Source organism: Chelonoidis abingdonii, chromosome 9, assembly GCF_003597395.2.
Source record: "Chelonoidis abingdonii isolate Lonesome George chromosome 9, CheloAbing_2.0, whole genome shotgun sequence".
Taxonomy (NCBI): Eukaryota; Metazoa; Chordata; order Testudines; family Testudinidae; genus Chelonoidis; species Chelonoidis abingdonii.
Genome location: NC_133777.1, coordinates 27,447,427 through 27,471,170, shown reverse-complemented (window position 1 = coordinate 27,471,170; position 23,744 = coordinate 27,447,427). Strand labels below are relative to the sequence as shown.

At 40.3% G+C, this 23,744-nt stretch overlaps 1 protein-coding gene across 11 annotated transcripts in view; it reads left to right on the top strand.

Annotated features, from left to right (window-relative positions):
- RBFOX1 (RNA binding fox-1 homolog 1) overlaps positions 1 to 23,744 on the top strand; it is a 2,554,959-nt gene that overhangs the window by 2,094,725 nt on the left and 436,490 nt on the right. Inside the window, exon 1 of one of the 11 annotated variants that reach the window (XM_032795019.1) lies at positions 22,948 to 23,339. The exons of 8 other annotated variants lie outside the window; for them this stretch is intronic. In XM_032795019.1, coding sequence (XP_032650910.1) covers positions 23,196 to 23,339 — 144 coding nt within the window. In that variant the 5' untranslated portion in view covers positions 22,948 to 23,195. Of the gene's footprint in view, positions 1 to 22,947; positions 23,340 to 23,744 lie in introns of those variants that run through there. 2 more of the 11 variants (XM_075069303.1, XM_032795018.2) reach the window with 2 other exon arrangements.

Sequence of the window (23,744 nt, the reverse complement as noted above, 5' to 3'; positions counted from 1 at the left end):
TGTTTATTTTTTTTTAATCTAGGAAATTACACTCATTCCCTGTTATGGGGATTAAACGGGGTTGTGTGGTAAAGGAGACTCTCTGTAGGACCCCTGCGTAATTTGTTACAGAAGTTGAAAGGTGTATAGTGAATTAGGTAGTGGATTGAAGGAAGAAAAAGAATGGTCCCAGGGGTAAGGCAGTTTAATGTTCTCTTGGAGAAGTGGATTCTATGACTGTCTGAGCGACAGAGTTCCTATGAGATGATAGTCAAGTCACTTAAACTATACTGTTCTGAGGAGTTTGCTAATTGTGTGGTTCTTCTGTTTTCTTAGTGCCCAATATGAGACCCTGGGATTTGACTTGTAAAAGCACTCACAGCTTCAACTGAATTCAGAAGGTGCTGTGACTGAATATATGAACAGATGTATAATGCAAAATATTCTGAAAAATCAGATCCTAGTCATCTCAGACTGGACACCCAAAATCAATGGATTTTTTTTTTTTTTTACCTAACTCTTGCTGTGACTAAGCTGACAATCTGTAAATTGGAGATATCATCCTCTCACCATGGGTATTCTGAAGATAGATAGATTATTGTTTGCAGAGCACTCCAAAACTATAGGATGAGCACCATAGAAAACATTATGAGGAAATGAATAATTTTGTCTTCACAGCATAATTTAAATATTGTGCAGTAAATTTAGTGTGCAATCATTAAGGCATGGAGCTATACACTGAACAACGAGGAGAAAACAAATATTAACTAGCAGCTCATAATTAAAGACTGTATTAAAATAGATGTGCAGAAGAGGCCTGAATTAAGGTTGTGCAAGAGCTTAAACTTGGCATTTTCTAATTTTTGAGTCCTTGGCTTTACAACTTTAATAATGTTAATGTGGTTTTGTGGGTGACATAAATATAATATAATAGTAGTAAATGTATTGGGGTTTTCTCTCCCGAAAGTCAGAAACAAAAGTATAACCTTAAATCTAGTGTGAAATCCTGTCCCATTGAAGTCAATGGGAGTTTTGCTATTGACTACAATAGGGCTGGAATTCTACCAGTATTGCTTAATTCTCGGCTACTGGCAGGCAAATCTTTCTCTAGGGATAACCTTTCTCTACAGAAATCATCACTGGTCTACTTAGAACCTATTACTTTTACAAATTTTCTTTAAAATCTTGCTAGCGTTTACAGTTATTACATTGTTTCTGTTTACTTTAATATTGTGTGAGACATTGTCTGGCTTTTGTTTTATTTTGTTATAGTAAATCCCTAATTTGCAGTGAATTTTCTTAGATATTCTCAAAAAGCATTTCTGTAAAGAATCTAATGTTCATGTGCAGGATTAAAATGGTTTATGAATTATGCAGAAAGACTGCCTTGTTCCTTGACTAAATTTATCTCATAGCAATTGAATTATTCTGGCAAGATTTAGGTAATGAAGACTGTTAAGGTTTGATTTTTCAGTTGTGTTTTTTGTCTCATTTCAGCCTTGAAAAAATTGTTGTCTCTTTAATTGTAACTTATTAAATATTTAAATAGGAATGCTAAGTAAACAAAAAACATGCTCTGACTTTGGTAAGGGCAATGACAAAAAATTCTGAGAATTGTTAGTGTGGAGTAGGTGTAAATAATTACGAGGTGCTGGTGTTACCCCCTTATTTCAGCCTTTTGCTGAAAAGACTAATAAAATGATACTTGTTTTCATTTAAATGCTGTATTGGTGGTGTGTGTTAACTTGAAAATGATTTCAAAATCCTCGAGGAAAAATATAGTGACTAACTTTAAACACAAAGGCACCTGCAGTAGTGCATATCAAGTGCTTACTGTTGCATTGCTTGTGTGCGGAAAACTTGCATTAATATCATTGAGAGTTTTTGGTGCTCAAATGTAGGAATGGGCCCTAAATGTTGATAATGAATGTATTGCTATTTGTAATGTAGATGCTGGTTTCAGTTAATCTTGTCTTTGTTTTTCTACCTCTTTTGTTTTGTTTGTGAAGTGTTGAAGCTCATTCTTCTTGCTAAGAGCCAACCGTTAATGTTCAGACACTACCTTTGCATCTTAGGCTGAGTTTAGCTATCCAGGCACAGTGGAAGCAGTTAAAACGTTGCATTTGATCTTTTTTACTGGTATATAAGATATTACTAGGGTTGCCAGGCATCCAGTTTGCGACCAGAATGCCTAGTCGAAAAGGGAACCTGGTGGCTCCAGTTAGCACAGCTGACCAGGCTGCTAAAACTCTGGTTGGCCGCAGCGGCCAGCTCCTCGAAGAGGCCAGCATGGTGCCGCCCCGAGTGCTGGCTCTGCGGCTACCATTGGCTAGGAACCATGGCCAACGGGAGCTCCAGACCTGCAGATGGGGGCAGCGGGTGGAGCCCCCCTGTGCCCCTTGCACTTAGGAGCCAGAGGACGTCAGCCACTTCCAAGAGCTGCCTGAGGTAAGTGACTCCTGGAGCTCACACCCAGGATCTTGCCCTGAACCCCAACTCCCTGCCGCAAACCTGAGCCCCCTCCTGAACCCAAACTCCCTCCCAGAGCCTGCATCTCAACCCCCTCCCTCGGTCCTGAGCCTTCTCCCACACCCAAACTCCCTCCCAGTACCCACACCTCTCTCTCTCTCACACACACACTCACTCACTCTCTCTCACCCTAACCCCCTTCCCCAGCCTGGAGCCCCCCCCCCTCACACACACACACACTCACTCACTCTCTCTCTCTCTCACCCTAACCCCCTGCCCCAGCCTGGAGTCCCCCCCCTCACACACACACTCTCTCTCTCTCTCTCTCTCTCACTCTCTCTCTCACCCTAACTCCTGCCCCAGCCCGGAGCCCCCTCCCATACCCTGAACCCCTCATTTCTGGCCCCATCCTGGAGCTTGTACCCCCACCTCAGAATAGAGCCCCCTTCTGCACCATGAACACCTTGTTTCTGGCCCCACCCTGGAGCTCGCACCCCCAGCCTAAAGCAGTACTCCTTCCCAGACCCCAAACCCCTGCTCTAGCCAGGAGCCCCCTCCCACACTGTGAACCCTTCAGCTCCAATCCCCCAGCCCAGAGCCCCCCTCCTGCACCCCAACCCCATTATCCCCAGCTGGAGCCTTTACCCCCTCCCACACCTCTGCCCCAGCCCAGAGCCCCCTCCCATACTACAAACCCCCCTCCCACACCCCAAACCCCTGCCGCACCCAGGAGCCTCCTCTCACACTCTGAACCCTTCAGTCCCAATCCTCCAGCCCAGAGCCCCCCTCCAGCACTCCAACCCCCTTATCTCCAGCTGGAGCCTTTATCCCCTCCCATACCCCTGCCCCAGCCCAGAGCCTCCTCCCACACCCCAAACCCCTGCCCCAGCCTGGTGAAAGTGAGCGAGGGTGAGGGAGAGCAAACAACAGAGGGACGGGGGATGGAGTTAGCAGGTGTGGGGCCTCAGAGAAGGGGCGGGCGCAGGGGACAGGGCAATGGTGTTCAGTTTTCTTCAATCAGAAAGTTGTCAACCCTAGATATTACTGCTAAGTAGTCCACATTATACATCATTCATACCAGTAAAAGTATAAAATCAGATCTTGAAATTGCAGCCATTCTACACATGTCAAGCAACAGCTGATGTTACAAGTTACATGCTTCAGTATATTTAAGATTAGGATTGGGATTGTTGCAGGACACAAAGACTACAGCTCGTGTGGGATATTCTGTCTCTATAGCAAGAGTAAATTCCAGGGGATTAGATGACACTGAAAATGGAAATTAGATGTGAAACGTTTCATATCTAGGTCAGTGGTTCACTTCTGGCTCATGTTGATTGTAACCTACAGATATCACCTGATAACTGTTCAGTGGCCTATCTGGAATTAGTCATTGGTCTCAGTTCATTCCACACTGCAGAGGTGTCTTCATCACAGTTTGACACCCTGGATGACATGCTCAGCAGTGAGGCCACAGGGTTGAATAGGCCTGGAGAATGAGCTACCCTGTTGCCCTGAAAGGTAGTCCCTGTAGGTCAGGGTTGATGTAAATAGGTGGGGTAGCATGAGGAGGCTTGAATTGCTGCTGCCTGTGCTTTATCTAGTTTGTGGATAAAAAAGCTTGAAATCCTAGTGCTGACAATTTGATAACTTTAACATTCTTTCTTAAGATAAGAACCGGATCTTGTGTTGGAACAGATATCTACAATACTGTAGCATTAGCAGCAATGCATTTCATGAAAAGCATTCAGTGAACAGATATATTCCCTCAAGTATTAGAAAATTAGAATGTTTTTTAGAGTCTTAGCCATTTGATTGGTATGGAAGATTATTAGCATGGAAATTTTATTGATGAAATGTTTCATGCATTATATCCATGTTGATGAATATAATTAAAGAAAAACAAGATACAAACTGACACAGGCAGGAAAACTTGCATTAAGTCAGTCACTTATTAACAATAGATATTTGTGCACAGTACTTAGGATGATACGTGATCCTGACTCATGCAATTTGAAGGCACAGTTAGTCTGAATTAAAGATAGAAATAAAGCTATTATTTGTAACAGCCTTGGTAGGTTTATTGCTTTGTACTGCCCCCTTTAAATTATGCCATTGTGTATTCTGTCAACACCAATCTTTACTTTAAATACCGAATTCAAAAAATCAAGGTCGTCTGTTTGATTTGTTTGCGTTCTGTTTGGTTTCTACCCACTTGGGTTTCAATCCATGCTGAGGTATTCATCTTGATAAAATTCACCACACCTCAACTTATTCCGGAAGCATGGAACTTTAACATGATAGAGTGTGTCAAATCATACTGATCAATGCTTTTTACCCTCAACAAGTTACATTGATGAGATATGTGCTAATTACTTCAAAGGAGGCCTGAAAAATATCATGTCAATGAGTATGATTCATTACAATGGTTTATTTCGATGTTAATTATTTAATTATAACAATTAATCCCCTAAAATGGGTATTTAAGTTTTCAGCAACTATGTCCAGAAAAAATACGATGTCTCAAAACCTGTGCGCAAAATGAACTTTTGTAGAAGATCTTTTGTGCTGTGTGTTTCAGAAAATATTTGATGATGATACTATTTCTGCAGAACTTTCATCATAGATCTCAAAGCACTTTGCAAAGGTAGTTAGGTATTACTGTCCCCATTTTACAGGCAGTGACTTGCTCAAGGTCACGCAGAAAGTTGGCAGCAGAGACTACCAAATTCTCAACTCCGTCCTTGGGATCATACTGCCTCCAATTTCAGCTTAATCATAAGCAACAGGTACTAGAGGCTCAAGAGAGCTATTTCTTGCCAGAGTCCTTAACCAATTTTGCAGACCGACCATGTTTGACTAATTTACAAACTTTAACATAATTTATTTCAGAGGTATTGTATACCACTGCTGTTGGTCCAACATCCCTGACAGCTTTCCCCTTTGCTACATTCTTGGGCTCTTCCCTCAACCCTTGGTGTTTGTCCACTTTATTCTGAAGGCAACACAATGCAATAGGACATCTCAATCCATGTGCCTTAACTGAGAAGGCACGGATCCATAAACTCTTTATACTTCTGCACTTCTCTTTATAAGTTATCAAGTTCTCTTCGTTTTGTGTATGTCAGAATGAAATTAGCCACACTGATTTTCAATTCTTAACTAAAACAAGATTTATTAAGAAAAAGTATAAAGTGAAATTTAAATAAAATAAATCATTTGTTTAATATAGCTGGATTTATACTTCTCATAAGCTAAGTAGATAATGCATTTTCAGTTTAGTTAGAGAAAGAAAAGCAAGAAAAGTGAATACTTTGCTTCCTGTGGAATCAGTCCTCTCTCTGACCACTTTGCTAGCATCCCTTGCTGTGGGGTTACTAGGAACTCCCGCTTGCAATGTCCAGGACCCACTTTTCAAGTTGTTTTGAATGGTTCAGCTTCTATATTGAGATATGCCCTTCTTGGCTGCTCATCCATAGAGGTATGAGAGCTCATTAACCCATCAAGGTGAAGTGTCATTAGTATTTTACACAGAAGTCTTTCTTTGGGGAAGGCTGCATGACTGTTGTCTCCTAATTACCTCTGGAAGTTTCCTTTCAGACATCCTGTATCGAAAGATGATATGTCAGAATCACTGGGGAGTTCCATTACTTTTGATTAACTACAGTGATCAACTTTCTATCTCTACTACTGTTCCTTTCTTTAGTAGCTACCCTATGTCCTCCTACCTCATACATCCAGTCTGTGGGCTTGTCTTCACATACAGCTCTACAGCCACTTCAGTAAAGATGGTACTCTGCTACTGCACTGATGGGAAAGCTACTCCCTCATCATAGTTAATCCACCTCTCCTAGAGATATGTAGGTGAAATAATGGGTGTGTGTTGCGGGGGGAGGCTAGCTAGGTAAAACTACGTTGCTTGGGTGTGGAGTTTTACATCCCTGAGCAATGTAGTTATACAGATATAGTCTAGACCTGTCCTGTGTCTCTGTTGGGTGCAGAGTTAGCTTAGGCCTGGTCTACACTAGAAAATTAGATCGGTTTAACTACTTCTGTCAGGTTGTAAAAAATCCATACCCTAAGTGGCATTGTTAAACTGACCTAAGTCTCCATGTAGACAGTACTAGAATTCTCCCGTTAGCCTAGGTAGCACCTCTTGGGGAGTGGATTACCTATGCTGATGGAAGAACCTTTCCCATCAGCGTAGGTAGTGTACACTGAAGTGCTGCAAGGGGTGCAGCTGTGCTACTGTATCATTTCAGGGTAGACGGTGCCGTAGTTGTTACCCTTTTTAAAAAAAAACATAAAATTTGAGTTAATGACAGACCTTAGATGCTCTGTCACAGTCCTTTGTTTCTTACTTCTCCCCAATTTGTGTGTTTTGTTTTGGATGATGTTTACTGATTTTACTGGTCTGAAGTTTCTATTATGATGTTTATTGTTTGTTAAGCAGTGGCAGTGTGGTCAGCTTTGTATATAACACTGTCAAGCTCTCTGGAGTGGCACAGGACCATGAGTACCAACCTCAAGGCAGACTGTTAAGAAGCAGGGCACAAACCCCAAATTGGTTGTCAATTCTATTCTTAAATTTCAGCAACCAGGTGTCAAGTGTGAACTCCTCAGTCATCATAATAGCCTTAACATGGAGTTACAGACAATCTCTTTGGGTACTTCACTCTATCCTGCCACCCAGGTGAGCCTGCCTTTCTGATAGATAGCCCCTTACGCCAAAAATCACAACAATGTTCAGGTTCCTCCTAGTCCCAAAGAACCAGTCACTTACCCCAGGTCAATGGCACCTTAGATTCTACACCAAAAATAACACTTGTAACCAATTTTATAATAAATTAACTAAAGATTTATTAACTAAGAAAAATTTACAAGTCATTTACAAGGTTAAAGCAGGTACAGATATACATGCAAATGAGTTAGTTTTAGGTTCCAAAAGATAATACAGACAGCTGTAATGGGCAAGGTCTGTATGTCCTCTAGGGCTAACCCAGGCTGAGCAGCTGGGGATCCCTTGCTTATGCTTAGAGATTTTGCCCTCTCAACATCCAATCAGCACAGATCCAGTTTCTTCCTGTCGGGGATTTTTATTCCCTTCCCCCAGTGTTCAAGCTGATGGGACGAGTCCCCAAGCACATCACCTCTCCAAGGGTGTTGAGAGAGCAGTCAACAAAGTTTTTTTGTTCTCTGATGTTCCACAATGGTTTGTCTAGTGTCTATGGGCTGTATTTTGTTGGGCAGGAGAAACCAACCTGATACCAAATAAAATAGTAGTTCACATTAGGAAATGCTTCTCTCCTGACTGTTGCACAGGTAAGAGTGTTACAATACAAACACTCAATATAACCTTATAACATGGGGTACAGATGATATAAGTGAGATTACTACTTGCAGCATCTTACAAGCATTTCATAAAATCTAAATACTAAATACATTCTTGTTAACACCTATTTTAACAATGCTAACAGAGAGATGAGCCACACTGGTTTCCACCTCTGGATTGGTCAGTGTTCAGCTGAGATGGCACCTGGTTTGCCAGTGTCATAGGCACACAAAAAGTCCCTAGTGCAAAGACCATACAGCATAAGTTCCCAATTCTGTAACGAGCTCCATATGGGTGAAGAATTCTGCCATATGGAGATCCTGACACGATCTTGGCCTAAGAGACAAACACGAAAAAATCAAGGAGGATGGTGATAAATTAGTTATTTTCAACCTTATTTTAATTTCATCTTCTCTCCTCCATGTTCCTTCTTTTTATATAATATTGGGATAGAGTAGGTGCTAGGCTGACATGGACTAGAATTTGTAATTCTTTAGGAGGGATGTGAATAAAAAGAAACACTGAGAAGGGGAAGTCATTTATACAAGAGTAGTTTATTTATGGAAGAAGGGATAATGAGGGGGCACTGAGGACTGGAATAGGAGAGTCACCATAAAAAAAAAAAAATCTGACCTGAAGTCTAGGCCAGGTACGGTTTTTGTTGCCCTTAGTATGTCAGCAATCAGATACCATATTGTTAGGCACGATGTGAAGCCCTAAGATAAGTAGCTATTGTGTATTAATCATATTATTCCTGAGAGTGTCATAAACTCATTGTCGGGGGAGACTTTATAAATTAATGTATTATCTGGAACCATCTATATCTCCATCTCATCTGGCCTAGTAGTTCTTTAAGTCTTTTACCGGGTTTGTCCATCACTGGTTCTTACAAGCTGAGCTATGCATTTTAAAAGTACTTTGACATAAACAACAAACGGTATACATAAGAAGCAATCACTTTTTAGATATAAATATTTTTTCAAGGGTTTTTTTAGTTAATATTTGTACAGTTGCTTTTTTCAAATAAAAGAAATCTACATAAGGCACACAGTGTGTCCAACTACACAGAGCGATTATAAAGGCAAGATTATACTGAGTTTACAAGAGATAAAAGCATTGATACAGTGTATTCTTATAATTTCATATATGGTAGAATCAAGGCCAAAAATTGTGTACGCCTATTTATTGTGTGTGTGGCGAGGGGTGAGTTATTCAGAAATGACTAATCCACATTTAGATCTAAGAGCCTTCTGATGTTTTATTGGTTTGAAAAAAACGAAAACCCACAAACACATTAAGGGGCATTTCAAAATTATGTGAAATTAGAAAGATTGATTTTTCTTTTTTTCTTTAAGCAGCCTATCTAATTTAATTCACTTTTTTTGTGATATATTTTTCACTTCAGTGTTGAGGAACTCTGTGTTGGTAAGCATTAGCCTCAAGTGTTTCTGTATTTTATGGCCAGGAGATAAAACTCGTAATAATTGGCTTCATTTTCACTCTTTTAACTGTAGCAGTTCAGACAGGTCCATTGTAATTCCAGAAAACACATAATTTCCCCCGATAATCAAAAAACATTGTTTATTTGTATGTGGATAAATGTTTCCCAGAACCTTTCAGCAAAGATGTTCTCATCATACTTGTCTAGAAATGAACTAAGGTCTATGAATGTGGTTAGCGCCTAACTCCTTAGGCTCATTTGACAATCCTAGCCTAAATGTACAAGACTCTGTTCATCTTCATTTAGGAGCGTTTGCAGCTTGTCACTTGTAACAGATATCTTGTCTTTTTATCTGATGGGTTGTTTTTTTTAATCTGATACTTGTATAATCTTAAACAATAGTAATTAAAATGAGTCAGTGTGCATTCGTTTTCTCATGTTTATATTGGTATTGGTGTATATCCTTCCTAGAAGTATAAAAGGGACACTCTTTTGTTATTAATAAAACTTTTTTTAAAAAAAAGATAAATTGTATATCTTTCTAATGAATAACATAATTCACACTGGGAGAACTTTAAAAATCAAATGTACTTTACACTGTTTATAGTATGTGTTTTTCTGAATTTGGACAATGAAAATGTATATTTTATTTATATAGTAATCTTTCAGTCTGTTTTTCTTTTAGGTTCTCATGCAGTGGCACGACAATTGTTTCCATTTCTTTGTTCTTCCCAATTTGGTGTTTGATAGGCTTTATCGCCTCCATTCGACTTTCCCATCATGTGGCACTCAGTGGTTTCAGTGTCAGATAGGATGTTCCCAGATGTTGCTTGAAAATTTGCCATCAATGAGTTGATGCAGAGAAAAATACATAGATGCTTTGAATTACATTAAAAAATTCAGCAGCCTCACTAGAAACTGATGCTGCATCACTGACCACCAAGTTCAGTGAATGAGAACTGCATGGGACAAAAAAAGCTCGAGAGTTTAACTTTGGATCCTTGTTTGCATTCCTCTGTCCTTTCCTCTCATGTTGGCACCATTATCGTAGCCATGACCTCTCATGTCAGCTATCACAATTCCCATATCTTCCAGCTTTTTACGAAGCACATTTGTCATACCAGCTCCTGTAGTATCATCAATGTCAATAAATTCTAGAAAATGCTTTCTGACAGTCACCATTGCAGGGACATTTTCACTAGGTTCTGTTGTTGTTACAAAACGCACCATTAAAGTAATTTGTTCCGTATAGCTGATGTCAGGTGTGCAGACCAGAATAACAAAGTAATATCTTGCTGACTTCAGATCTGCCACAATCTTGTGTTTGACTTTTGTGTTTGCCAGACACAAGGTGTGTACATTCTTGGGTGATGACTTTCTTAGATGCTCTTGAGTACAGCATCAAACTCAGCCATCAGCTCCACAATTTTAAGGAAGTTTCCATTGTTTGGTACATACAGCTGATCTGAAGTGCCACACAGTGCTAGATTTGGGTAGCAAGCATTCTCACAATGATAATGACCTTCTGAGAACATTTTGCCAGTAAAGAGAGACTGATGCAATCTTCTTTTGATGCTGATCACTATGGTGGCCTTAACCTTAGTCTCATCTCAAGCTCTTTCCACCTATCGAATGCTCTCTGGTGATTTGCTGCTTCTCGTAGCATGCCAGATTTCTAGCCAATTTTTCCAGTTCTTTGTCCTGTAGAACCCAATGTGGCTGGAACATTTTGACTGGAAGAGTCTGCAACAAAACCAGTATGCAGCATTCTGGTTTTGAAATACATAAGCCATGCCTCTCCACTTTGTCCACTTGGGATTTCACACCAGTAACGAGTTGGATGGAAACTTCTCTTTTCATTGTCTTCGGGGAAACATGAAGTTTTTCATTTGTCATGGCCACACAGTACAAGGAAGTCCTTCAGGCTATCTGCTCAAGTGGGTCCACAGTCCTGGATCATCTAGACTTAAGGAACTAAAACTCAGCAAGCAGCTGTTCTTGTGCTCCCCACACTCTTCTTTATCTACACTTTTCTTCAGGAATGTGCATGGTAACATCCATTTGAGATGGAGATATGGATGCTGCAGTACTGCCAGGACACCTGCATGCTGACTAACTGGAAGATTCAGGCATCTCCTCACCACTCACATCCTCACTGGAGGCAGAAGACTCACCATGACATTTTGTCTAATGTATCTCAGGAGAGCTCCTTCCTGCTTAGATAGAAAAGCTTCCTTTTCTTTCTTTCTTTTTCTGAATGCTGCCCCAGAGGGGCGTTTTCTTCTTTCACTCATGACTGCTGTTCTGTGCCAATTCTTTCTTTTTCTGAATGATGCCCCAGAGGGGCGTTTTCTTCTTTCACTCATGACTGCTGTTCTGTGATAGCTATAGTGGCTCTCAAGACTCAACTGAAGGGGACAAATAAGCAGGCTGGTAGCATGGTCTGAGTGAGGGAAGATGTCAGCATCTTACGGGCTTAACTGGTTCCTGCTACTTCAGTTGACTGCCTGTTCTCCTGAAGTGTGTTCAGGGAAGCAGCAGGAAACAGGATGTCTCCTGAGAAGCTGGTGTTAATCAGTCCAGGCTCCTGGGGGTGCTTGAGAGGTACATAAGAGGCTCCTCCTCCTCTGTCTCCCTGCAGCTCCTGCTGCTTTGTGTTATTCCCTCTCACCTTTTTCCCTGCCTGCCTGCTAAGTCTCTTGTGCCCTCCTTCCTTCAGCACAGCACTCCACCATCTCTGTGCATTTGAGCAGAGAGAATACATATGCAACAGCAGCAGACACAATTTAATACACTCTGGGTCCTAGTGCTCCCCCTCTCCCTAAGTCTGGCACCTGAGGCAGCCGCCTCAGTTCGCCTCATGGTAAGGCCAGCCCTGCACAGGAGAGCGAGTGAGATGATAAGAAGAAGGAAAAGGTTGTCATTTTGGGGGAGGTATATTTTCACTGTGAGACACTGTTGGTGAAATGAGCTGATGCATTTTGAATAAATTAAAATCTGGAGTGTTTGGATTTTGGGAGACCACACAGAAGGAATAAGCTGCATTCAAGACAAGAATGATGTGATATGACTGTATTAGGTAATGTATTGACCTCCAGTTTGTTTCATTACCGTACAGAAAAGTCGCAGGCTCTGTCTTAAGGAATAATTAAGAAAACCTTCATTCTCTGAAACTCGTCATGCATTTACAGTTTGTTAATTAGTTAATACCTCACTGAAAAAATTGGAAAACATTTAACTAACAGTTCCACTGTCATACTGTGTACAATATGGGTGTATGTTTGCTCCCTTCTTGTTTCATTACTAGTGACATGAGAACAATCTTTTTTTTGTTCCTAAGTTCATGTGCTCCTGCTGCTTGAAGTCATAATCATTTTTGTTACATCATAGAACCTCCACAGCATGAGATGTGATGTTTCAAGCAGAGGATTATAAGTGAGGAATGAGAAGCAAGAACATAAACACCTTAAGCAACAAAAAGCTTGTATCCATATAAACAACTTTAGTACAGTCACTTTATATACAAAATGCATGTGCAACAGAATATTTTTCCAGTGTCACTAATGAGCTTTTTTAAGTTCCTTTGTGAAAAGCAAAATGACTATCAGTAAATATAAACAAAATGCTTCCCCCGCACCCACCCACACATACAATTTCAAAGGGAAGGGTTTTGGCTGGATAGACGGGGGGAAAGGAGAAGCTCCTTTAAGCCCCCTGCCCCTTCAGGGGTTGGGAGAGGAGGTGCTGGCTGGGAGAAGGAGGACATCACCTAAGGGTATATAAATCCTGCCCTCTGGCCTGAGCCTTCTCTTACTCCTGGATTAGCAGGTCTGGGGTTTTTTTGGTCTGATGTGGGCATTGTATTAGTGGCCTTTTTGGGGATTGGGAAGGAATTATTCTCTCATGATCAGATTGGCTGAGGCAAGGTAGGTTTTCTCATCTTTGCCATTGCAGCTAAGGGACCTGTTGGGGTAGGTCAGAAGATAAGGTTCAAGCTGTTGTAATTTAGCAAGCGGTTAGCAGGTCTCCAGGGCAGTTACTCATTACATGGGGAGATCTGGTTCCTAGATAAACTGGTTTGGGAAGTGATTTAGAGGAAGGCATCCCCTAAAGCTGCTATGGAACAGGGTTGGGATTCCTAATGTCTGGTACAGTAAAGAAACAACCCATTTCTCCAGTTCCTTAATCCTCATACAAAGGGAGGGCAATGAGTTTCCAGGAATGGGCAGAGGTTCAGCTGTAAAAGCAGGAGGTGAGAACAGCCTCCCACCAAGTGGAAGCAATGAGAAAAAGAATAGTGACCTGTACAGTACAGTTTATAACTGGGTAGTTCCCAAATGAGTTCCATTAATAGAGTTATGGCCTATTTGAACCACATCCCTTGCATCTTGTCTTTCTTTCCATGTGTCCAAGACAGTACTCTACATCCTTGTTTACTCAAATTTTCTTACTTTCTCCTATCAGAAACAAGGGCTATTAGATAACTGAGGTTCTGAAATGCAGAAACTGTCAGCCTACTTTCCCAAGTTCAGTAGGCACAGCTGAGTAAAAGTCATTTTAGTTAAAGGCACTTAAACCTTCTATGTCCTGCTGAGCTGCTCAGCAGCCTAGAGGCAGAGGATATGCATGGGCTTGCATCAGTGCTGGACTACTCAATAAACCACCCCAGGGCTCAGATCTACTAAGATGAATGTTGGCTAATTAGTCCTGCTTAATCTTTTGGCTTTGGGGGAAGTTGAGCAACACTCTGTACTTGAGAGTGTTAGTTCTGCAGAGCTGGGAGCCCCACAGTATACTCCAGTCTTCAGAGTTTGTAGATCCAATTATATGAAGACTTCAGATGACCCCTGAAAACTTCAGATAATGAAGGACTATGCTGTATCCCTTTATGAAAAATTGTTCTTCTGGAAATTGGCAAAAAACAATATGAATACATCATACATGATATACATTACACTCTCTTGTCTAAAACCACCAAAATGGGAATTGATGTCATTGGATCTGTATCCATCAAAAAGTTAACATTGTATGAAACATACTTAAACCAGCACCACGTTCAAAGGTGAAGAAAGGAGGGAGAGAGAGTGTGTATGTTTAAAAAAGAGTGTTCTGTATCTCAGAAGGGTACTGGGATATTTTGTTGTTTCATTTAGTACTGTGACAATAGTGCATATGAATGTGACCTGAACACTCTACACTTTGGAAAATTTAACATCCAACTATGCATATGAACTATATCTCTAAATTTGTCAAACCAGAATCACAGATCCAAATTTGGTGTTTTAGGCCCAATTCTAGCAAATATTCAAACCATGTTGCCTAATGTTTTAAGCTCTTTAGGGAAGAAAGCCAGGGGGTTGCATTTGCAATGCTTAAAAACAAACTTTTGCCATCAGAGAAATGTACAACACACACAGTCCAAATTTTACACATGGGCTTCTTAATACGTTGTCCAAATCCTGCATTTGGATTCTCAGTTCAGTATACAAATGGATAAGTCTGATGATCAGTGTACCTAACTACTGATTTGGATAGCCAGTTATGAGATTTGGATGTCTCCTATTATTAAGGTGCCCAGGGTGGAATATTTGGGGAAAATTAGTTTTCATGGATAGCAAAACAGAAAACAAACAAAACACGGGGGAAAAAACCACTATTGTAATTGTCCCTGATGAAATTCTGAAAATGGAATTATTTGCTATTTTTTTCTGGTTAACTGAACTCTGAATTTTGTCTAATGATTTTAATTTGATGACATTTTTAGAATGGGGATGGGCAAGTTGCTCCATTAGGGTACCGCAGTGTTTTCCAACTCTCGTGTTCTGACCCTTCAGAGTACATAATTAAGCCAACAGCAGTTTATATCTAGAGTCCTTCTAAGGTTTGTCAGCACTGTTTCAGGCTCAGCTAAAGGAGGTGACAAGGAGAGACATCAGGTCTGATTCTGATCTTGCTTGCAGTGCTGTAAATCAGGAGTAACTCCATTAACTTCAATAGAGTTACACTATTGTAAGACCTATGTAAAATTAGATCAGGATCAGACTTGTAAAGTTCTCTACTCCAGCCCTCTGCTGAACATAACTTTCTGCAGCACTTCCAGACCCTTCAGGCCAGGAGAACAAGGGACCATATTTGGTTTTGAGTTAGATACTGCCAAGCGGAAAGTCTTGTCAGTCCTTTAAGAAATACCCATTATATATTTCCTTCCATTTCTGTCCATGCATTTAATTGTGGGCTAGCACAGGGACACTTATGACTTTTTTCCATTGTTGAAAACCTGTACAATTAATGCTGAATACTTTTGAAATTTGTAGCTAAGTAGCGCTGAAAAAAAGGTTAACCTTGGCACTGAGTCCCTGTAGACTTTGGGTATGAAATATTGGAGAAGTCAGTGGAAGTAACACAGTACTTAATAGAAAGAGAAAATTAGTAATTCTTATTTGCCTGAGGTAGGTGCAGGCCTCTGTAATGTCTTGATCTTTGGGTGGAGAGCTAGTAAAGAAAAGCAGTCTTAATAAAAACCTTAAAATAGAAATACAGATTTTCATGACAAGAAAATACCCCTGGAATGATGAGCTGTCAACCAGGAATTGGAAAGAAAAAAGAGAACCTTTTGTATTTTTAATTAGTCTTTTTGATAAAGTTGCTTTAAAAAGAACAGTGGTATTCACCTGTTTATAAAATCATCATAGAGATATATTTAAAGAAATGGGATATTGGTGAAGAGGGCAGAGGGGAGATAAGAGCTTATTAATTGTTAATAATTTACCAAAAGATTATAGTTAAATGTTTTACTTGGGACTGCAGGACAGATTACTCCCCTTCCCCCCACCCCAGATCAAGTAATGAGGGGTATTTTATTATGGCAGAAGTTAGAGGGAGGGAGTGTTGTCTAGTGATTGGATCAGAGAACTGGGAGTCAAGATTGTATATTTCTGTTAGCTCCTGCACCAAATGACAGTGAGACCTTGGATGTAGGACTAGAACATTTTTGTAACACGTACCCATCTTTATAGTGAGCATGAAAATACATATTTAATAAATGTGATGTGAGGCATAATTAAGATTTGTTAAAGTATTTGGGGTTCCTGGGGTCAAATGCATTATAGACGTATAAAGTCTTAGAAATACTATTATATTCTCAGACCCTCTCACACATACCCTTTTGAATAGCAGTTGTAAGGGCTGGATTGAAAACTAATAGTTTTCTAGGGCTCTAATTTGCAAATCTGTAACAATGAGGGAGAGCTTTATTCTGTGTTTAGATGAAGGTGTATCGGAGGCTTGGAGAGGCAGACGACTAGCTAACTGGGAATTTCTGCAGTGCCCCGGAAGGGTTGTATTTCCACTTAAGTTATGAAACATTGACGACACAGAATAACTACCTGAAGACCGTGGTAAACAAATGTCACCTTTTTTCCACTCCTGCCCATCTCTTTGAAGGCTTATTTCAGGCATTAACGAAACAGCCAGAAAGCATCTCAGAGGAGAAGGGGAGGGTCAAGTACCTTAATTAGGAGGGGAAACAAGGAAAAATGTTGAGGCAGAGAGCTTTTCTCAACACAGACAGCTTCACTCTCATCCATAAGAGGATATCCCCACTTTGTGTGAAATTTTTATTTCAGAGAGGGTAATTAGAATGTAACTCCAAATTAATAGGAAAACTGCAGGGAGTGTATGGACTTTTTGAAGGATTAATGTGAATATTTGATAGGGCACAACAGACCAAACACAGCCATTATTGGTGAGAGAAGTTTGAAGCAAAGGATTGTGGTGGTTTGTCTGACCTCAGTAGAACATTACTTTTTACTTGATGGAGAATGTTTGGCTTCCTCATCAGCATGCTGTGAAATATCTCAAAGATGCTATTTAAAAAATATTAAATTTTGTTTGTAAAATCATCTGGCTACTGAATTCCTATCAATCAATAGATTATTATTGGTGGAATGAATTAGATGAAATAAAAACCTAATCATGCATCAAAAGCTAAGAATGGTTTTGCAGCTGTGGATAATGTTTGCAAGAAATGTTTTTTTCGTCTTTGTTTCAGGCAGATTTTATTATTCCTGTTCTTGGTTAGAGGTTCAAAATTAGATTAAAAAGGTTTCTATCTTTCTATTTGATTTGTAAAAAGGCTAGGTCAGGGATATCCAGGGCCGGTGCAAGGAAGTTTTGTGCCCTAGGCGAAACTTCCACCTTGCACCCCCACAGCTAACCCCATCCCCACACGGCAGCTAACTCAGCCCCCCACCCGGGGACCCTCCCCCAGCAGCTACCCCCCACCCCCGTGACAGCTAACCCCTCTCCCCGCCGTCCCTCCGTGGCAACTAACTCTGCCTGGGGAGACTTCCCTCCTTTCCTGCCCCAGCAGCTAACCCTGCCTGGGGAGACTCCCCCCTCCCCTGCCCTGGCAGCTAACCCTGCCTGGGGAGACTCTCCCCCGACACGTCAGCTAACTCTGCCTGGGGAGACTCCCCCCTCCCCCACCACGGCAGCTAACCCTGCCTGAGGAGACCTCCTGCTGAAGCTAACCCTGCCTGGGTAGCCCGCCCCAGCTCACCTCGACTCCGCCTCCACTGAGCATGCCGGCGCTGCTCTAATTCTCCTCCCCACCCAGGCTTACGGCGCTGATCGGAGGAGACTTACAGCTGAGCTGTGTGCTCAGCGGAGGAGGCAGAGTGGAGGTGAGCTGGGGTGGGAAGCGGTTCCCCTATGCGCCCCCCCTCGTTATTGCCAGCAACCCTCCCCGTGCACCCGCCCCAGCTCACCTCCACCTCCTTATCTGAGGAGGCTTTTAGGCGCCCCCAACCACTAGGTGCCCTACGCGGCCGCCTAGTTTGCCTAAATGGTTGCACTGGCCCTGGGGATATCGCTATCTTCAAGTCAATCCAGTTATTTGGATTACCATGACATTTCAAACCTAAATAACTGGGGGAAAAGTGTGTTAGATCTTGCTACATACATAAAGAACAAAATAGTCAGACACATAGAAGAACATAAATTGTTGGGCAAAAGTCAACATTGTTTCTGTAAAGGGAAATCGTGTCTTACTAATCTTTTAGAGTTCTTCGAAGGTGTCAACAAACATGTGGACAAGGGGGATCCAGTGGACATAGTATACTTAGATTTCCAGAAAGCCTTTGACAAGGTCCCTCATCAAAGGCTCTTCTGGATACAGAGCGAGTGAATTCAAAGGGTAGAAATAAAATGGTAAATTCTCAGATGGAGAGGGGTAACTAGTTTGTGGTTCCCCACAAGGGTCAGTCTAGACCAATCCTTTAACTTATTCATAAATGAATCTGGAAAAAAGGGGTAAAAAGGAGGTGGCACAATTTTCAGATGAACTACTCAAACTGCTCAGGATAGTTAAGAACCAAGAGCCTGGATGAAGAACTTCAAAATGAAGTACTGGGTCAACAAAATGCAAATTAAATTTAAATGTGGATACAATGTACAGTAAAATTGCCCCCCCACAAAATTGGAAAAAAATAAAAAACCCCCCAAACCCCCCTATAAAATACAATTAATAGAAAAAAAATGAAAAAATGATAAATTAGCTACAAAACGAATCAGAAAGATTCTTGGTGCCATTGTGATACGTTCTCTGAAAGACCATCCACGCAAGTGTGCAGAGGCGTATCAAAAAAAGGGCAAACAAGGAATGTTAGAAATCATGAAAAAGGGATAGAGAATAAGACGGAGAATATATTAATGCCTCTTATATCAAATTTTGATGTACACCTACATCTTGAATATTGCGTACAAGATGTGGTCTCCTCATGCCTCAAAAAAGAGATACTGCACTAGAACAAAGTCAAAAAGGGCACTAAAAATGATTAGGGGTTTAGAATAGGTCCCATATGAGGAAGATTAAAGAAGGCTAGGACTTTTCATGCTTGGAAAAAAAGGATACTAAGTGTGGATATCGATAAGAGATAATATAAAGATCCATGAGTGATGTAGAGAAAGTAGTAAGGAAAGTTATTTACTATATTCCCCATAATACCAAGCTCTACGGGGCCATGAAAAAATTAATGGGCAGCAGGTTGAAAAACAAAATAAAAGGAAGTTATCCACACAGACACAGTCTACTTTGTGAACACCTGCCTGAGGAGGTTGTGAAGACTATGACTATAACAGCGTTTAAAAGATAACTGGATAAATTAATGAAGGTTAAGTCCATTCATGGCTATTAGCCAGGATGGGTAAGGAATAGTGTCCCTACCCTCTGTTTGTCAGAGGGTGGAGATGGATTGCAGGGGAGAGATCACTTGATCGTTACCTGTTAGGTTCACTCCCTCTGGGACACCTGGGATTGGCCACTGTCAGTAGCAGGATACTGGGCTAGATGGACCTTTGGTCTGACCCAGTACGGCTGTTCTTATGTTTTTATATAAGAGGACTCTGTAATTTATGCAGCTTCACTCATCGTCGTTATATGAGAGCCTTTCACCTCTAGGCTTCTCATTCAAATCCAGAACAGGTTATCTTGTTATATGTTATGTGTGACATAAATTGGTGGCCTCAGTCCAGTTCCTAACAAAACCAGCACAGATTATACTAATTGGCACCCTTGTTGACAGTCTTACCAGATCAGCCAATGGTTAAATTCAGTTCAGAGATTGGATCTGGAATCAGCTGGAACAGGTTGATTCACAATAGCGGTAGTGGTGTGGAGTAGGGAAATCAGCCTTTGCAGTAGCACATATTATACCTATTCTGTAGATTGAGGAACAATTAAAGATTGAGTTACTGAAATATAGATTTAGTTACACAGATGGGGTGCTGATGAGAACTATGACTTTGTGTGAAGTAACGATCAGCATTAGGGTACAGACCAAACAAGACATTTCATGGGACACCAGTGTGAAAGGACACTTGAGCACAAACTCTCTCTAGTCTTAAAGTATAATCTTCTTTTGCTCAAAGCTGTAGAAATGCTGAAGAATCCTTGGTGAGTCCTTGTGATATCACTCTTGTTTATGAAGGATGAAGGGGTGAGAAAATGTTCAAGGTTAACAATGTTTCTTTGGGCAGTTACAGAGAGTACTTACTGTATGTATAGGCATAACTTGGAGTGTGGTTACCCGTTGGGCTAAGGAGAGTGTCTAAACCAAGGAAATGAATTTAAAGAGGTGACAGTGATTTCATCTTTTGAGAGCAGACGAATTCATTATCTGCAATGAGAAGTTACCCCTGGTCAGTGTGTCTGTTACAGAGTGAGTGAGAACTTTTTTTTTTTCTCAATCACTTGGAAAAGGGTATTATTCCAAGCCAGAGAATTCTGTTTCTCATTAAGGTCTATTGTAGCAGACATGTTCTGAGTTAGTTGTGTTGTGTGAGTATGTGTAATGTTTATGATTAATTATTGCTGATACTATTATGTTATGTGAATGTGAGATATTATTTAATTGATATTACTGGCACAGTGATAGGGGAGGAGGCAAAATGTAAGAGCAGTGGGAGATGAATGAATGCTAGGAGTATGATAATCTTGAAATGATTGTTCATAGATTGCTTTAAAGGATTTGGGTTTTATTCTTTTCTTTTATATAAATATTCTTAACTAAAAAACATGTGATAGACAGAGGGAAGTTTGCTTGACAGTTGTCATGTTCCAGAACTTCAGTTTTGAAAATTGGATAGTCGTGTATAATTTCAAGCTGTTTGGCCTAGAAGCATTATGCCTTTGATTTTGGCATTATGTAGAATGAATGGGTTATTGGCCCCTTACATAACATATTTGTTTTTAATTAAAGATTCTGATAAGGTCTTATTACAGTACTATGTATTATTTATCATATTTCATATGAAAATGAGCTGAAGGGAAAATTCTATCAGCTTAGGGCATTTGCAGAATAACAGGCTTAATGTGCTGGGAGGAAAAAAAAGAAAAGCATGACATACTCTTGTCAGAACAGGAGACTGCTTAAGGCAAAAGGAAAGAATGAAAAAGGAGCATAAAGAGAGTTCATTTGACATTGTTTCTTTTCTTTCTTCTTTCCTTTTTTTTTTCATGATAAAGTAATTTGTGCTGTTATAGAGCAGTGCTGTTTTAGTAGTTCAGACTATGGTACACTGTTAAAAGCAAGCATGTTTCCTAAGCCAAAACCAAATCCCTGTATTGTAAGTTTATGTATTTATTGTTGTAGCGTTCATTTGTGTGCTCTATTGGTTTTGTGGAAATGACTGTTTTAGGACTGAAAAATTATGTAATTAATAATTGGTTCTATTGGAAGGAATGCTTGTGCTGTTATTTGAGAAGAAGACTTTGACTTAGATTTACGTGTGTGTGTGTGTGTGTGTGTGTGTGTGTGTGTGTGTGTGTGTGTGTGTGTGTGTGTGTGTGTGTGTGTGTGTGTGTAAAAATATAAAGTAACTACCATAATTTTTCTTGCCCTCCAGAACCTACGTTTCAGTGATATGCTTTGTGGAAGGTGTCTGTTTTCAGTTCAAGTAGCAGTTTTTGTTTGGTTTTTTTAAAGAAAATTAGTGATTTCAAATTAGTGACACTCGTGATGACAAAGACCTCACATGTATGTAGATTAATTATTCATTTCTTGTGTTTAATGGTAATCTGTTGGCAAAAGATGTGTCTCTGTTAAAGTTGGATATCCTACGAAACTAGGTAATTTATTAATCTTCTGAAAAGTTTGCTTCTGAAAACAAAACAAAAGACTAAGGTGATGCTTTGAGATTTGACTTTTTTTCTGAAGAATTAACAATTCACTCATTTTTGTCAAAAATCATTTCAGAACATTAGTATTTTTTGTTATATGTTAGTTGTGCCGGGTGGGGGGGGGAGGAAAGCTTTAATATTGGATCTCAAGGACAAGTTAGAGTATAAATTATTTGATTTGCAGGTCACATCCAATTTTTTTTTTCATGAAGACTAATTAGATCTACTAATGAATAATAATTACTCCATAAAAGAAAGAAATAAAGTCTGTAAGTTCAATACTATCTTGAGCAATGAGGTGTCACTCTCAAAGTAAAAAGTAAACATTAAATTCCAAAAACTGACAAATGTAATTTGTCTGTATACTTGACAGCATGAGCTCTTATAATAGACCTACCATTCTTCAAATACATTTGTAATTTTAGATTAGATGGGTTTCAGAGCAGTTTTAAACTATTTCCCTCATTTAAAAAAAAAAAGTGTGCCACAACCTTAGTTTTATTCCCATTGTTTCTACTGCAGTGGTTAATTTGATATTTCACAGTATTTTTTTAATGATTTTACAGGCTATTTTTAGGAGACTGGGTAGTGAATGACATTAGATATAAAACTAGGCTGTTTTGTAGAATAATCTCCTGCAGACTAGTCAAGATCATATTTTCTTTCTCAGTTTGTGCTCCATATGTGTTTTTCTTACAAGGTGAAAGCCCTTTTTGTTTGTCAGGTGGATCCACAAAAAGGGGGGTGGGGCAGAGGAGAATGGGGAGAAGGGCTGAATCATAACAGACATTCAGTCCCAGCTGAGCTATGACATTAATTGCCCAAATCTCATGGACGTGTGATGCAGCGCGCTCGCTCTCCTTCCCAACCCTCCCTAGGGATTTTAAAAAACGCAGTATTTGAATTTTGGTGAGTGGTAAAGACCCTGCCCTAAGACCCATTTGACAAATGAGAAGCCGTGCAGCATCAGCACCAGCCGACTGAGCCTCAGTGAGTCAATCTCTCTCGCTACTAGTCAGCAGCTACTGTTGTGAGATGAACCTCAGCTCTCGCTGTCATTGAGGAAGTTCCATTTGCTCATCAATAGGCTGCAGGCTGTGTCTTCTCTTCCCCCCCTCCCCCGTTACAAATTTGTAGTTTAAGTCTACCAAGTGGCCTTAGCTGACAAATGAATGTAGGGATCTAGCACTGAAAAGGAGAAAAGAAAATAAGACAGTGAAAGACACTGTTACTTACTTAAATAATCAGAAGGGGGAAAAAAAACTATAGTTGCAAGACAGGACAAACGTGCTTGCATGCAAGCCCCCTCTCTTGTTCTACGTAGACTTCAGAGCAACACCATGCAGCATCCCCTTACGGGAGCAACCTGTGTGGCACTGCCGAATGTGGGTATGTGTCCCCAGCTCTCCTGTGCCTTGACTTTTATGTACTTACAGCAGGTAAGTTTGTTTAACTTTTTTCTTCCCCTTTATTGACTGCATTGTCAGCATCGTTGATGGGATTCACAGTCTTAAAGGTGTCCTTTGTATGAATAGGATGTGTAATTGTCTTTTATTGTATGGGATGAATCTTCCCTCTGTACTTAGAAATGATGAGACTAAGTAGAAGATTTAATTTAGTACAAGATCAAGCATTTGGGTGCTTTAAAAACATTTCTTTTATCAAAATCTTTATTAATGCTGTATGTACATATGCTTAATGCAGTACTTCGATTGCTATACCCATGGATTCTGTAGCAGAATTTCAGCCATGAAAAAGATTGCTCTTGCCTCTTTATTCAGTTGCAGGCATAAATTGTGCTTCTAATGTAAATGTGCCCAGTGGCAATTTTGTTTTAGCCTTCT